The following is a 17,629-nucleotide window of genomic DNA, read 5'->3' as shown; positions in this document are numbered from 1 at the left end:
GGTCCAAGCACTACAACACCTACATCTGCAACCTAGAGATGGAAACATCTTCCATCATCAAGTCAAAGGAACATTATGTTCATTGAAACCATTGTGTGATGGAAAGCAGTAAAGAATTGCAACGTGGTTTATTACAAACTGTAGCCATTTTGTATAGAAGAACAGAAAAGTATGTCACTGGCCCACAGAAAACTAGTAAATGAAACTAAAAACAGGAAAGGAACTGTATTTCAGTATCACGGTGAGTAGCTGTAGGGGATTAGTCCTGGACTTCGTTTACAAGTATGTAAAAGAGACAGAAATCCTTCTCCAAATAGTCAATTCTTTAGCAGACAGCAGAAGAGGAAGAGGAGGAGGAGGAATCACTAGACTACATCATGTCCATTTTTGCCTTGCAGGACCTCTTTCTGTGTCAGAGAAAACACGAAATCCTTTCTACTTCTGCACTGATGCTAACAGGCTTCACCTGGCCATTATAGGGAGGTATCCAGAACCTGCCAAGCTGTTATGATGAAGGGAGTCTTTGGGGCTTTCAAGCTCCCATGGGAGGTTTCAGAGAGATATGATTTTGTGGTTTATATTTACATCAGTGTGTCCTAAGACACCAAAAAATTATCTTTCCTAGATCATATCCATCTATCATTATCTGTCTCCTCTAGATCATATTTACCTACCTGAAAGAAATAAGTAATTACTAATGACTACTTTCCTTATCCTCCAGACTACAGAAAAGATGGATGTGATCCACCAAGACAGACTTTTTTTGCAGCCCAGTGAGGATGGAAACTGTTCTGTTAGTAGCCAAACTAAGAGGAGATATCCTAATCAACCTGTAAAAGTACTCCCAGCACACCCTGCTCCAGCAAGGGCTGGAAATTAGCAGTGAAGGATGCTTGGTATGGAATGCAGTCTATAAAAATCCCTCCAACTGTCTTCTGCAAGGATCTTGCCTAGCTGAATAGGAAGACTCCCGCATACACCTTTGAAATGCTAACACACCTCAGCAGCATCCAGAAACAGGCAGGTTTTGGCTATCAGCCCCCTTCCAGTGCTTGCTAGAGAGAAATCACAAAGCACAGTAGGACTTAACACTGCTTGGAAGAACATTGCCAGCAGCAAGCTTCCTGTGGATTGCAACTCCTCCCTTCCCAGTGCCCCAAACCATACAGATTAGGGAGGAGGGTGGTAGGGGATGCAGAAGGAAAGCCTTCTGGGTTACAGCATTAATATACCATGCATTACAGGGAGAAAATGATCCAGATTTCTGATAACATGGTAGCATAAGCATCACCTGGATGGCTTAAAAAAGCTGTTTGATTCTTAGCTCATCATTCTTTCAAGAATAATGAATGTTAGTGCTGTTTCAGCAATGCTTTATATTGGGCTCCTTTAGGATAGAAAAAGGGAGAAAAAAGTCGAGAGGCTGCTAGCAATTACATACGTGCCCATTACCTTTTTATTGAAAAGAGGTGACTGATTAAAAGAAACACAGGCGGCCTCAGAAAAGACTTTTCCAAAGTTGCTGATATTGGGGGTGAGGGGAAGAGAACTTTTTTATTATTATTATTTCCTACGGGTAGAAGAAGGAAAGAGTTCATCTCTCTCCTTCACCCCCATCACAGTCTTGGCTAAACATACACCTGGACTGAATCTGTTCCTTAAGGAAGACACAGCTAGAACAAGAGCCTCAGCGTGGGGAGAAGGCAGACTGAAGGGCAGGAAGGAAAAACAGCAGAGGTGAGGGTAAGTATGTCAGTCACTTTGCAAAGCAAATCTCTCTTTGTCATGAGCCGTCTTCAGGTAGCCAGCTCTACTGTTTTCCACTGTGCTGCCTCCAACTGTCAGCTATGCAGAGGGTAAGGAGGAAAGAATATTTGCTTGCATGGGTCTGTTATTTCCTGTTACCACAGAGAAATACATATATCCATCTCTGTGGCAGACAGAGGTGGTGCTCTTGCCTCCTTCTAAATGCCAATACAAACCGTAAGTGCTCCCTTTCAAGATTTGTTAAAAGCAGGTCAACGTTTTGTCAATAATAACATATTATCTTCTGAAATCAGCACATTATATAATCTCAGCTAGATAAGACCAGCTGTAAACTCAGGATTGACTATGCAAAACTAAAGGGGCTGGGAGGCTGACAGCACCCAGGGTTAACGTCCTATAGAACTGAGTCTAAGCAGCTTATACAAGAGAATCACAAATCACCAACTTTATCACGACCCAACTGCTCTGACCCTCTTAGCTGACTCTTCTTAAATCTCCTGCAGGATTTAATGGCATTCATCTGGAAAAGATTCTACCTACAAAGTAGTTTCTTGCTAAAATACTTGTCCAAGCTCTTCTCATTACCCTGGCATTAGCCAACGCTAGCTCACCCCACCCTCTGCATTCAGACCATTTTCCCACAGCACTGCTTTGACAATATCCCTACTGTCTCAGTGCCTCTGCACTCTACCAAATTGAATCTACCTCATCATTCCCATCAAGACACCAAACGCTACCTCCAAATCAGCTTACAGTATCAGCCTAATACTACTAGGTATCAGCAGTATCATTACATTTTGAAACAGAACCTCTTCCAATATTCTTCTATACAATCTCAATATTCATATATCATCCACGTGTCACAGTAATACAACTCTTCATCCAGTTTCAGAGCATTTATTCTCCTTTCCTTGCTGAAAACCCCACCTAACAGTTGATTAAAGCCGTCTCTCTTCACGCTCCCCAACAATTGTCACTTAACTTGGATTGAAAGCTTTCTGTGGTAGGAGCTTGTTTTCTTTTGTGGAGGGGTGGATATTCTGTACAACTCCAACTGCACAGCAACAAGCACATGACGAATGGTGCTGGCAGACACAATAACATAGATCCACAGATTACATTTACGAAACAAACTATTATTTAAAACAAAGGTACTTAAGTGCTCTTGTACTCCTAGCTCAATGGTAGAGCTGAATCTACAGGAAAATATCCACTTTTCCAGAACTTTAAAGAAAAGACTGCTGAGATCTGCCAAGTTATGAGAGTCAAAAACTGAAAAAATATTAAGTGGAGCACCCAAAATGGAAAAATGACCGCATCTGTCCTAAAAAACTAGGGAAGGAACAAAATTAATGCAATACACAGTGTATTTTTTCCACATGCGAGAACACAAACCCAAGTCCTTTCCATGTATACAGAGCAAGAGAATTTGTTGCTCTGCAGAAGCCGATACACACGAGCCGAGCCCTGTGCCCACGCAGATCCCTTACGGCACGTGTATGCAGTTCGAAAGGAAAGCTTGCAGGGCAACGCGAATGCTCTGCTCCCCTCACTACCTCCTTCCCATACACGCCTGCCTCCCAGATGGCAAACAGCCAAGAGACAGCTTGTCTGAGCACGCTTGATGGTACACAAAAGTCACCAAGAGCTATAGGAAGTTACTGGCATCTGGGGGCAAGCCTTGCCTTTTACTAGAGGGTACTCTGTGAATCCTGTCTTGAGAAAACCCTGAAGGCACTCTTCAAAACACAGCCTTGATACATCCAAAGTTTTGCACAGGCAGATGGAAACTCTTTGTCTCTCCATCTGTAGGCTCAGGGCTTAGCAGATCAAATTATGATCAATCGCTACCTCTGTGCACTCTGCTGCCTACCGTGTCAAACGTTTCATAACTACTTGTTTCAGTGGGAATATTGCTGGCTGCTTAAAATTTTAAGCAGATCAATTACGGCTACATTAAAGCATATTTGGCAAGTACTTGAGTTACATGCAATAACAATTACTCTATTCTAAAAAGCAATCAAGTAAAAATAGCATCTTCTTACTCATGTGCCCTGTTCTGTGTGCATCACAGTCATATGCTAGCTTTTGCTATTTGGAGACGAAAAACAGGCACAGGAGATACCCATCCAACCTCTAACAATCCTTAGAAAACTAAGGATTGTGTCAAATCCTGGCAAACATGCAAACTCTATATATTCATGCCACAGACTTAGCTGCACAATGCTAAGAGGTAAATCCATACAATCCCCCTCCTAGTCCCACCATAAAATGCCATGTCGTTGAAAAACACAGAGAGAAGTTGGAACATTAACAAACTCAGGTTAGCATAGCAGGGACCTTATATAAAGGATCCAAATATCTTTTCAGTCATCTCAAGTCTTCATGAAGGTCATGAAGATTTAACAGGTATTTCCAGAAAAGGAGATCCTACAAGACAGCAGCTCTCACTGGACCCATTCCTTCCATTTCTGCCCAGGTCTTTGTCAAAAGCAAATCAAATCTCCAACCACATCAAATTTTGCAGTCAGCACTTTCAGTCAGACTCCTATACACTTCCAGATGCTACATTTCAATACCGAGTTAGTCACACAACATCCCTGGGGCTTTTTGCTTGCCATCATTCACAACCCACTTTAACTGGGTTGATCAGAGGAGACATTCACATTGAGATCTCATTCTAGATTGAGATGGCTGCTCACGCTGACCAAACACGCAAGAAGGATCTGCACCGCAAAGCCTTTCTCATTTTTCCAGAAGCTTGTACTTCATTAGTAACTCTAAATATCCCTAGAAAACATGGTATTATTTCAGATTATGTCTGACCTGAGCAGTTAGCATCACTTCTACAATACTAAAAAACAAGATTAAAAACAGCAAATAAAGATGACTTTAATTTGTACCATAAAGTTTAGGATTATTTTGACTACTTTATCTGGCAGAAAATTTTTCCACAGTAATCAGTTTCTATAACTCCTATGGATGGTCCATCTGCCTCACCAATCAGTTTCTAGGTTTTAGCAACTGTCTGGCTTTTCCCTGTAGGAATTACTTCTCCATACAGCCCTATCTCCAGCTAATGTCAATTGGCACAGTTCCCCCAACCCATCTCTTTGGACCAGCTGAAACTGCAGTCAAAGTTTCACATGAATACAACCTGCCGGTTATGTTGCCACCTAGTAAATACTGCTAGCAACTGCTGAGGAAGTAGCTTCAAGATTTTGCCCACTGTTTCTCGAATCTGCCTACCTAATGGCCACCAAATCAGCAGCATTCACACAGAGCAGAGAAGCCCACCAAATCAGTCAGGACCTTTTCTACTTCAGTACAAATAACATGAACTTATCAGAAACTTCCTCTAAGGCTGAAGTCCCAAAGTACGTAGCTGAAGTAGTATCGGTGTCTAGCTATCTGCTTTTGTTGGGCAGCATCAAAAATCAGCATTAAGCGATTACAAATAGGCTGTGCCAAAAGCCAGGCCAGTGCTGAGCTGTGGGGTGCTTTGTAAACTTCTGCTATTGATGAGCTATACCCGTAGGTTTGAGTTCAAGGCTCAGATAGACATAGTCTGCAAGCTGCACGCTGCGGTACCTTCAGGTCCCTCCAGAGAGTTGTTTGTCTTTCTAGCCTCTCTTGTTTTAGTTGCCCAAAACTAAAGTGAAACACAGAAAGAGTAAAAACGTGAGACAATCTACTACACTCTATATACATCTCTTACACACACCTCAGCTATAAGAGGCAGCTGATGGCAGATTCTTGTACAGCATCAGAAATATATCAAGAAACCAGAATGAATAACTTAGCAGTTTCATCTGGAATCAAACTAAACTCATAATTTGGTTGAAGACAATGCAAATCTTGAGTGTATAGAGAGAAGAAAGACTCCTTAATTGTCTACAGAACAGAAACACTAAGTTCAGAATAAGTAATCCTCTTCTTGTTTGGGTTAAGCTTGCCTTTTAAGACCCTCATCCCACAAGGCTATGTCCGTACTTAAGTTTACTCAGCTAAGAAATTTACTTGTGCAATTTGACAATTTTCCTACTGGAAACTACTTATTTTATGTATGGCACTATCCACTTGCCATCGCTTATCTCATAGACTTTAGCAAATGCTATAAACATAAAAGAGAGTTTCTGTTACACCTGCTCTTAATGAGACAGGCTGCATATTATCACTATGCATGATAGACCTTGGAGACTCAGCAATGCAAGTTCTGCCTTTGGAACAGCAACGGGATTTCATGATAAAAAGCAGGCACAATGACTGGACAGCCAAATTATTTCTGAAGCATTTTCTCATTCCATTTTAATAAATGTACAGTTGGTACAAGAAGCTCTTGAATTCACACTAGCAACACAGAAGCTCATTGAAAAATGGACCAGTTCAGTGAATAAGTAAGGCAAGTCTACCACAAATCCTGTACAGGTATAGAGGAAGAGGAGAATACTGGTGAAGGGGACTAGTGAGCTATGCAATTAGCTCAAAGCAAAATGGATCTTAGTGAACAAAGCAATAAAGGTCAGTCAGGAACATGCATCACATATATACAGGCACATAATTTGAGCAATGATTACAGTACAAAACAGTTGATAATTTGTTTTGCAAACTAATTTCATCCTCTGTTAATAAGAAGGCTTCTGCAAGCATTTACAAAGCTTCTCCTGAGAAGTGAAGCAACTCCTCTGGATTTCAAGTTTGTGAGATGCACCCTACAGGAGATAAGCATAACTATGAAAAATCAATGGGTAGATAGAGAGGGAAGAGACCTAAAATAGCACATTCTCTGAAGGAACAGTATCCACCATACCTTGCGATTGTCAGTCACCAAATGAGTTAGACAAACTCCAGACAATGTACCACTGTTGCCCTCTGAGGATTTCAGAGTGAATACAGAGAGGAAGTAGAGAGAAAAGATAAAGAACACACCTGGGTAAGAAACAAGTCTTCATTAGTTCCACTACCGGAGGAAACTTGCCTTGCAATCACTGCTTAGGAGAATAGCTAGTCACACTCCACCACAAATTATATTTCTAAGAATGCCTCATCTCAAGTCCTAATAGCACTACTATTCAATTCCATCATCAGCCAGCATCACATCAGAAACCTTTTCTAAACACTAGCGAGCCTATCCAGCATACAAAGAATGGTTCAGACGGACACAGGTTAAGTCTTTATTACAGCATCAGAGGTGAGCTGTCCTAGACACGCATCACACATCTCTGCCTTTGCCCTACTCATGAAAGCTGGTGTCTGCTGAACATGTGGCACACAAATGGCTGCAGTTCAGCTGTGGAACCAGGCTTTATTTCTTGTCCCATGAATGATGCACAAAGTCATCAAAATGCAAAGGAAAATATATTTATTCATTCTCACTAGCATAACTAGTCTGCAATCTGACAGTTGACTTCTGTCTTCAGTCCTGGCTTTCTCTCATCTGCCTAAAAGTTACCTCCTTTATCATTGTTCAAAGCTACCCCTTCCCTTGGACATTTAACTGAAGAGCCTGGAAATGCCTTCTTTCCTTGGCCCAGTAAAATTCTTCACCTCCTACTACTTCCTCATACCACTGTGTCCTACTCACTCTAGTACCCTAGCTGGTTTGTATAGCAACAAACCGTTAGCCGAGAGCATGCAATTATTTTGCTAGAGGAAAATCCGGGAGAAAGCTTCTATTTACACACATTACAATTCTTCTTTCTTTATGTTTCTGAAACAGCATTATTAAAAGTCTCTTTCTTGCTCTTACTATGTTATTTGCAGAGAAGCAAATCAACTCAACTAAAATGCCTTCTGGGAGAAGAAAGGAAGAAAGAAAAGGCCACAAAAACAAGGCAGGGGAGAGCAAATGAGTTGGGGAACGAAGAGAAGTAATGACCTGAATGTTCAGCTGAAGAGCATGAGCTAGCAAGGTTCGATGTTATATAGAGACGGACAGGACTGCACTACAGACAGGCTACAATCCACACCAAATGTCTTCCTTATGCCCTTTAGTTCAGTGACATACTCCTTGAGAGCAGATTAGATCCTGTAATTGAATGCAGAGTTCACTTCAACCCAAGTTCAGTCCACCGGCCCATGCGCTTGCTTCATCCAGGAGCAGCACATATTAGGGTGAATTCTTGCCGCTCCAAGTAATGAACCTGCTCTTTAATGCCAAGTTTAGCTCACGGTGCACAGAGAACATGTAGCTACTGACAGCAACTCTCTCATCATTCTCTTTGTAGTCCTTCTGCCACAGGACATTTCTGGAGAGAGAAAGAGGACTCTCTGCAAAGGTGAGGGAACATACAACCTACCCAAGGCAGAAGCAACTGAGGATGACATCTGTAGATCTAATCTGCTTCAGGCTATCCTGAAGGTCTCCTTCAGACAACATTGCATCTCATTTATGCAGGTCACTAGAGCAGTTTCCAACCCTACGTGCTGTGGGGAACTGGTATGTTCCAGGGTGGCATTTCTACAGTCGCAGCCTAATGCGAGGCTCCTCCTTCCCCCCAACCCTATTGACCTGACACAGCAGACAGTTCCTCTTTCAGAGCAGTACCAGTTCTTATATACTGGGAAAAAAAGAGTTATGTAACTTATACAGATTCACAGATTGGTAGGGGTTGGAAGGGACCTCTGGAGATCATCTAGTCCAACCCCCCTGCTAAGAGCAGGATCACCTAGCGCAGGTTGCACAGGATCGTGTCCAGGTGGATTTTCAATATCTCCAGAGAAGGAGACTCCACAACCTCTCTGGGCAGCCTGTCCCAGTGCTCGGTCACCCTCAGAGTGAAGAAGTTTTTCCTCATATTCAGGTGGAACTTCCTGGGTTCCAGTTTGTGCCTGTTGCCCCTTGTCCTGTCACTGGGCACCATGGAGAAGAGTCTGGACCCATCCTCTAGACATTCACCCTTTAGATATTTATAAGCATTGATGAGATCCCCTCTCAGCCTTCTCTTCTCCAGGCTAAACAGACCCAGCTCGCTCAGCCTTTCCTCATACGAGAGATGCTCCAGTCCCCTCCTTGTAGCCCTCCGCTGGACTCTCCCCAGTAGTTCCCTATCTTTGTTGAACTGGGGAGCTCAGAACTGGACACGGAACTCCCAATGTGGCCTCACCAGGGCAGAGTAGAAGGGGAGGATAACCTCCCTCAACCTGCTAGCCATGCTTTTCTTAATGCACCCCAGGATACCATTGGCCTTCTTGGCCACGAGGGCACATTGCTGGCTCGTGGATAACTTCTTGTCCACCAGGACACGCAGCTCATTCTCCATAGTGCTGCTTCCCAGCAGGTCAACCCCTACCCTGTACTGATGCCTTGGGGTTGTTCTTCCCTAGGTGCAGGACCCTACACTTGCCTTTATTGAATTTCATATGGTGGTTCTTTGCCCAGTTCTCTAGTCTCTCAAGATCTTGCTGAATGGCAGCACAGCCTTCTGGTGTGTCAGCCACTTCTCCCAGTTTTGTATTGCCAGCAAATTTGCTGAGGGTACACTCTGTCCTCTCATCCAGGTCACTGATGAATATATTGAATAGGACCGGACCAAGCACTGACCCTTGGGGCACGCAACTAGATACAGGCCTCCAACTAGACTCTACGCCACTTATCACAACCCTCTGGGTTCTGCCATTCAGCCAGTTCTCTACCCACCTCACTGTCCACTCATCCAACCCACACTTCCTAAGCTTGCTAACAAGGATGTTATGAGAGACAGTGTCAAAAGCCTTGCAGAAGTCAAGGTAGACAATATCCACTGCTCTCCCTTCATCCACCCAGCTGGTCATGCCATCATAGAAGGCTATCAGATTGGTCAGGCATGATTTCCCCATGATACATCACGACCCTGTCTGTTAATGTTTTTATAGTTCAGTGCCCAATTGCCCATCTCCCCCCATGTTTCTGGGTTGTCCTGGACAAATTCTCCTCTCAGTTAATTGATGCAAATCAAGTTCTTGTGGTAAGTGGAGTTGTTCCAGATGCACACAAGATGAGCTAGACTTTGTCATAAAAGTCATCAGGCTGAATCAGACAAAGTCTATCCATTTATGCCACTGCTTAAGAAAACGGTGAGAGTGCAGGGCATACATGAATTGATCCTTCCTTGGCAGGTTAGGAATGACCTAAGGTTGAAAGCTGCACCTGGAGAACTGTGTGTTATGTGAAAAACTATTTCCTTTTTTTTATTTTAAGCACAGAACCCTACAGCTTCATTGTTCTGCCTTGTGACCAAGTTCCTTTTTCACCTTCTCTAAACCATTCATCAATGTCTAAGGATTCTGTCCATGGTCATCTCTTTTTCCAAGCTAAAGAATCAGAGTCTTTATAACCTGCCCTCAGAGAACACACCATGTCTCTGACCAGCCGACTGCCCTTTCCTGTATTCTTTCCAGTTCTGTCCCTTTTTTGGGGCGTGGAAAGCAAAATGGCAGGGAGCATTCAAAATGCAAGAGCAGTAAGCACTCATGTAGAAACAAAGATCTTTCTTGCCTTGTTCTGAGCTCTTCCTCATAGTTCCTGAAATCCTGTTTGCTATTTTGACCACCACCAACCAGACAGTTTCAGAAGACTTCAAAATTACTCCATTTTCTAGCCCTTTTCTCCACCTTTGCCTTTGGCACCTTCCAGAACTACTCCCTCCACATTCTCTGCGTGCTTTGAACAAGTAATTGAGGGCTGAGTTGTTCAACTGTTAATCTGCAAGAATAAATACCTGTATCCATTCAAAGGCAACAGCTTTCATGAGAAATAACCCACAATAGTATTGCTTAGTCACAACCTCTGAGTATCTCTTGTACACAGAAAGAGGAGTCCTTGCCTCAGAGATCATACAGTTTGGACAAAAAGAGAGACACCAGAGAGATATGACAGAGCACAAGAGGGTAAAGCTGACAGGACAGCAGAGAAAGTTGGCACCAGAATCAGAAACAGTATCCCTAACAAACCCAGAAACTCAATACTCAGTGCACTGAGCAGTAGCCCTCCAACAGCTCTACTACCTCAGCAAACTAGCTGTAGCACCTTCAGAGTCCAGTGGGCAAAACAAAAACTTATGATGCTATCCAGATACTGAGGGCTGCATTCACTAGCAAGCCTGCATAGATCATGTTTCGGACAGAAACCTCTCCAGAGTTATCAGCTGAACAACCTGCACCACTCTGCAACTCGGACACTAGCTGACTACAGTGCCTTACTCGGAGCTTCTCCCAGCTGCTCTCCTGCCATAACCCTCGTGACACTGGGAAGCATAAGAGACTGGCTCCAAACAGCTTGCCCTGGCCTCGTACACTGAGCTGTAAACAAGAGGAACAAAGCTACACAACCTCCTTGGATGTTACCTGCCGCACTTGGACATCTCAGGAAAAAAAACCAACCAACCAACACAAAAAAATCCCAACCACCTCTCAAGAAGAATTCTATTTTATTGTGTAATTTCCATTTAAGCATTAAACATGGGATCTTACAACATCATTACAGACTCTGTCAGTACTTTCTGGTATGTTGGGAAATGCATCTAATGTCTAACTTGTATTTTGCCTACTTGCCTTCTCGGTGGAGAAAGCACATGAACATTCAAAGCACCATTCCTTCCCCTTGCCCATACATCACCACCAACTGACAAGTTTTATCCTTATGATGGGATTTGATTGCATTGAAACAACCAATTTATATTAATCAATGTCCTCCTTGAGCTTCTGAGTCTTCCACATACTTTAAAGGGTAAGGCCAAACACTCACGGAATTGTATCTAAACTGGTTGACCTGGAAGCACTTCTGAGTTTCCAGGTACACTCTTATCCTGCAACCAAGTTTCATCCAAGGGAAATGCAGTGACACACCAAGTCTATACTGTACCTTGATTCCTGCCTAATATGGGTTCATTTCTAAAAGCAGGGAGAGGAAAACAACCACATAACCTGCAATCATATCCACTCAGTCTGCATACACCCAAAGAGACTTAAGTGCAGTGACATTCTTCGTTGCCACAGCTTCATTTTGGGGTCTCCAGTTCCCACAGTGGAATGGACCTTCTGAACTTCAGCTCACAGTCTCCCTATATGATGCCTGAGGAGTATAGTGTACCTGTTCAAAATGAGGACTTGCAGTCCAAGACAGACTCCTGGCCTTAGATAGCTGAATTATTCCTTTGGGGAGGGATCATTGATCTTGCTAAAGGCAGATGCAATGAACTATGATGGAGCTGACTTTTTCAAACGTAGCAACCTAGAAAGGAAAGTTCTAAGCAGTGGTTCAAAGCAGAGGAACACACGCTGCCACCAAGCTGCATGCACACTGTGGGGGTGGGAGGGTGGTGGTGGTGTGTCAAGAAGGGAAGCCCCAACTTCTGAACTTGTGCTGTTGCTAAGCAAGAAAGGAGGGTATAGATGTTACAGCCCAACAAGAAGGCTGGCACGTGAACGTGGATGGAAGACCTATGTTCCATGTGGAATCCCTCAATTGTGGATGGATTTTTGCAATAAATGGTCACTAAATGACATACAGAACTGGAACCAAAACCAAAGGCTGGAGCTGGGGTCTTACTCCCCTCTGTCCTGTGTGCATCTCCACCACTGGTCTTATCCATCTCCTCTGCAATGACCTTATGTGCTAGTTTCATCTGGAGAGGTAGATGCGTATCTCAGCCTCGCTTCCAACTGGCAGCTCTACCCTCAAGTCCCTCAAGCTAAGGAGTGGTTGGAAACTCTTGAAGAAAACAAGAGCATTGATGGAAGCACATGCAATTTTTGAATTACATGGTTTGTTACTTCTTTGCTCCACAGGCAATTAAGTGTGCTGAAAACCCATCTATTAGATCACATTCCCTGGAAACTCAGATGTGGAGACATCTAGTCTGAGCCTAGAGTGGGTGTAGGAATAAGACAAAGTTGAATAACTGAATACCTGTCAAAAGAGTTGTATTTTTGGGCACACCCTGGAACAGCATGATAGGTACCTACACTGAAACCTGCTTCAAAGCTGTCTTTCGGATAGTCCTGAACTCATCACTTTAAACATTCCTGGTTCAGTTGGCATAGCACATCTATGAGCTCACCATATCTCAAGTCTCTGAGGAAACACGTGGCAGTATTCAATATCCATTGAAGCTGGCTAGGCACTGAAGGCTTTCCACCCAGGTATATCATGTTGCTGAAATTCAGAGGATCACTTGGATAGAAGTTGGTTACAAGCTGCAAATAACTTCAGTCTTGCAACAGTTAAGATGCCACACTCCAGAATGCCCTAACCTCCTTTGAGTCTCTAGTCCCCTTGAGGATTATCAACGGGTAAGGCCAGAATCACTAGCACTTTATGGCAGCAAGGCTCCACTTCTTAGTAAAAAAAAAAAAAAAAACAAAAAACCCATATTCTCCTGTAGGTAGATCCAGGGTCTCAATAGCATGAGCCCACCACAGAAGAGCCATAGGACAGTAGAAGTTTACATAAACCTTCAGGAGGAGACCAGCAACAAACATTAAGTACGCACTTTCCAAAGCCTATACACAGCAGGAAGAGCGTTAGACCAACTTCATTAAACGCTTACTATGAAAGAATTCCATGATATAATTAGCATGTTTTTGCTCAGGAATCTCAAAAACACCACAGGTCAGAGCTGCAGGGGATCCGACAGAACTATGTGGGATTACCTGCATGCTTACATTATCTGCTGGGTGCTGTCAGTTTCTTGCTTTCTTGTGCAATAAACACTGAGGGGGAAGAAAACACTATTTCTCTCTTCCCCTTTACCTCTGCTGCACAAGAGCAAAAAGAAAAAAAAATTTTGAGAATACTGTTGCAGAGATCAAAAGCCTTTTTCTCCTGGCTCTGACCTAGTTCTTTCATTCTTACTAGAGGGAAAAAAACCCACTTAAAGGAACATTGTCAAAACTGTTAGGTCTAAAAATAGACTTACCTTGGCAGTGCTCCCATCTAGACGGGCTCATACTAAGGAGTGCAAACTCACTTTCCCATACACATACCAGTCCTTTCATTGGTCAAGAAGCACTGGTACTATACAGCCCAAAGGACCTCCCAGTCCACATAATCTCTTTCGGGACACTCAGGTATGTATTGTATATAACTGGCAAGGAAGAGTAGTATCCTCCAAATTCCTATTTCATATTTGCAAATCCATCGCTGTCAGCTATCCCAGTAAAAAATTTGGGATATTTTCCTTAAGTAAACTGCTGGACATTTGTTGCTATAACTAAACTCCAGCACTCCATGCTAAGAAACCATTAAAATAATAACATTTGAGGAAGATGTCAATAATTTGTTAGATAAAATGAAATCAGAATTTTTCAAAGATTCTGCACAAACTAGAAGTTAAAGTATTTTCACTTTAGCCATACAGAGCATTTCTGAAAGGAGAAACAAAGAGCTTCTGCCTTCGTGGCAGAGGCTGACAAACAGGCGGTTTCCACAGAACAATAGCCGTGGTGGAGCTGGTGGGACAGCGGATGTTGGCTCCGGCCAGGAACTCCCATGCTCCAGGATCCGTGGTTCCCTTGCGCCCCAGGGACCTCTCCACTCCCTGCCAGTTGCATCCCAGAGTCAGCCTTTTGCAAGTTCGCACAAGAAGCCAGTTAGCCCAGCCTTCCAGCAGCCTTGCTATACTCTATAAAACAACCTGAAGACCCAGGAAGCCCACCCTAGCCAAACTCCCAGCCAACTACCGCAGAGACTGGAAGGCCAGGCAACCTCAGCTTAAACCAGGTTTTCAGGGCTTTCCTTATTTCCAAGCTTCCAGAGCTGACGTACAGCTGGTTATGCTCTTGAGATCAAGCAGCAAACCAGGAAAATATTTTTCAAGTGAAAACAAACAAATCAAACAACTAGGAGGAAAAAAAAAGCTCTGTGTTTCCTGAGTCCAAGACATTTTGAGTTCAGCAAATTGGCATTTTTCTACAAAACTATCAATTTAGAAGATTCCATGGCAACTTTGACTAGAGTATGATCCTTACACTGTGGTGATCAGAGCCATGAGGGACAAGTAACCTCTCAGCTTCTCAAAGAGAAGTTGTAATGTCACGTTAACTGCCAAAAGTTACAGTTCGTGAAAAGAACACAGCTCACACCCAGGGCTGCAACACAGCAGTGGATGCATTAAGTTAAAAGTACGCTTCTGAGCACAGTCACACAAAGAAACATAGTACCAACAATGATGGGTAAGAAAAGGCCTTAAATATGCATGCACTATGTTCATGCAAAGTAGTCACAGCCACAAGGCTACTTGTGCTGAAGCAGTAAGTAGTCATCTTACGGTGCTAGTGTGAGGGTATTAGAATTATGCTAAGGCAAGAAAGTTGAGGGAGAAAAACGGAAAGAAAGCAGAACACGCAGACAAGAAAGCCTGTTCTGAGAGACCACAGCAGGGATACATCCTGTGGGAAGGAAATGGGAAGAAGGAGTTAAAAAAATCCCATCTCAGGAGAAGGGAAAGGCACTGCTTCCCAAAGCTTTAGCAGAGCTTTCCTTCATTAATATTTACAAAGCTTTTAGAGATTCTCAGATGGAAGGCACTGCAGATATGACAGGAATTATTACAGACCTGAAAAGATCTAGCAAACAGACTGAGAAGGACTTCTAAGTGAATAAAGGAAGAAGAAATTAGAGAGCACACTGAAATAGGGGTTGCTGCTGGCATATGAACCATCTGGTGCATGGCAGTCCGTTTCATTTATTTACTTACCCACTACCGGGCACGCATGCCCAGTTCATGTTGCTAAGTTTTTGTTACAGAAGCAGCAATGCTTTTATTCAGGACCACTACCTTCCTTCTTTGTATCATTACAGTCACTGAAACTGCCATTCAGTGAAGCAGCCCATACATAAGAAAACTGACTCACTGAGAGCCTCATGGCTTAGGATGGACAACTTTGGATGTACACAGACACCTTTTGAGACATAGTGGTTTTGTTTACCTTTATTTGAGTTTGCCTAGGAAGCTGGTTTTCAGAGACGTTAAGCTGCCCACTGCCTTCAGTAAGCTCAAGTTTTTGCTGGACTATCATTTGCAGTGGTCACTTGTGTAGTCAGCAAAAGACAGCTTCAGCATGATTTTCAGCGATAAAGCAAGTGGTCTCTGATGGAACTGTAGATCTCAGTGTATCTGAGAAACAAAGCTCAAGGCGGTCTCAAGATGAGCACCCAAAAAAACCCAACATACCCCAAATTCAACATAGGAGAAGGGTCAGATGGCTGGTTTTCACACTGTGGACTTCTGAAACTTTCCCAAGGGCACAGAAGAAAGCACCATGGGACACAGACTGCAGAATGCTCAATGCCTCTCTCTAAAGCACTAGAAAACAGAGTGAATTTGGGAAGCAGACAGCAGGAAAGTGGATTTGCCTTTTCCCATACACCTAGTCACATCTGCCCTCCAACTTCCCAAAAGCCCCATGGAAAGGGAACACGCAGCCAACGTCAGACTGCTGCAGGAGCCCAGCATCTATTGGAAGACCTCGGCAAAACGTTCACCTTTCCAGCTCTTGGTAGGCATCACCTCAATTACCGGGTACCCCCAGGCGCCAGGCACCTCATGCACACCTCACAGCCCCCGGCTGCCCGGGAGCTGGGCACCTCGGCCCTGGGCTTCTGCGTCTCCTGCGGGGGGAGGAAAGGGCCGAGCAAACCCCGGCGCCCACAGCTCTGCGCCCACGCGGGAGCACGGCCGGGGCTCCCTAAGCCTCCTGGCTATCACGGCCTCGGGGCACTTCGGGGACGGCGGCGCCTCGGCTCCTGCGGCGGCGGGGCGGGGAAGACGCCCGGCGAGCTGAGCGGGGCCGCCGGGGCCACTTCGGAGGGAGGCGGCGCAGGTCTGCCGCCCCTGCCGGGAGAGGCGGCACCTCCGGGCCCGCCGGGAAGTTGCCGGACTGAAGCTTTCGGCTGCCGCAGGCTGCGCGGGCAGCCCCCGCTGCCGCCCCCGGCCGCCACGGGCGGGCACCCCTCCCGCGGGCCGCCACGGCCCGGCACCCCTCCCGCGGGCCGCCACGGCCCGACCCCACGCCACCTGGCCCGGGGGCAGGCGCGGCGCTGGGGGCGGCCGGGCCGAGAGGGGCGGGAGGGAGGCGGCCGGGCGCCCCGCGGGCGAGGCTAGTGCAGCGGGCTGCAGAGCGGCCCCGCCGCCACCTCCGGCCCCGCCGGCGGGCACAACCGCCCCCGCCCTCCCGCCGAGCCGGGCCCGGCCGGGCCGGGCTGGCCCCGCCGCGGCGCAGGTGAGTGCCCGGGGGAGGAGACAGGGGAGGGACCCCGGGGGCGGCGGGCAGGGGACGCGGAGCCCTTACCTTCCACCGCCATCCTCCCGGCCTCGCATAGTGTGCCGGCCGCCGACCCGGCCCCGGCGGCGCTGCCCCGGCCGCCCCCCCGCCCGCGCGCGGGCTCCGCTCATCTGCAGCCGCGGCGATCAACCTGCAGCGCTCCCGCTGACAGGCGGGCGGAGCCGTGCGCCCGCCCCGCGGCACCCTGGGAAATGTAGTCCCAGAGGCCCGGCCGGCCGCCCCCAGGCCCGCCGTCCTCGGGGGGCTTCTGAGCGCCTGGCCGGGGCACCGGCTTCCCCTACCGCCGGAGGGGCCTCCGCAGGCCTCTGTGGTGGTCTTGGCGGCGTCGGACGCCTCCGCATTTACCTGCCGAGCCGGGAGAGCGGCACGGGGGCAAGGCTGCAGATGGTGGCATCGGTTGGGCTGTGAGGGGCTGGAGGGATGGTGACCGCCACCAGGTGCGGGAGGAAGGGGCTGAGCAGGTACCCTGCCAGCAGAAAACGTCGTTTCGCAGGCGCGCTGGAATACTTCTGTTGTGGTATTTCAGTCACTGCGACTTCCAGCCTGACGGCTCCAAGAGACTGGGGTGTCACCCTGTCCAATCCCAATCCCAATCCCA

At 45.9% G+C, this 17,629-nt stretch overlaps 1 protein-coding gene across 5 annotated transcripts in view; it reads right to left on the bottom strand.

The window, feature by feature from the left end:
• SAMD12 (sterile alpha motif domain containing 12) overlaps positions 1-17,176 on the bottom strand; it is a 172,683-nt gene extending 155,507 nt beyond the window's left edge. For all 5 annotated transcript variants that reach the window (XR_012833731.1, XM_075743441.1, XM_075743445.1 and 2 more), the window contains exon 1: positions 17,038-17,176. Coding sequence is in view for 4 of the 5 variants with exons in the window: in XM_075743441.1 (XP_075599556.1) it covers positions 17,038-17,050 (13 nt within the window). In the remaining variant the exon portion in view is untranslated. The remainder of the gene's footprint in view (positions 1-17,037) is intronic.
• Between the last annotated feature and the right edge of the window lie 453 nt (positions 17,177-17,629).

Source organism: Balearica regulorum, chromosome 2 (assembly GCF_011004875.1).
Source record: "Balearica regulorum gibbericeps isolate bBalReg1 chromosome 2, bBalReg1.pri, whole genome shotgun sequence".
NCBI classification, from domain to species: Eukaryota; Metazoa; Chordata; class Aves; order Gruiformes; family Gruidae; genus Balearica; species Balearica regulorum.
Note: the sequence above shows the minus strand (reverse complement) of the source record. Positions and strands in the feature narration are given on the sequence as shown.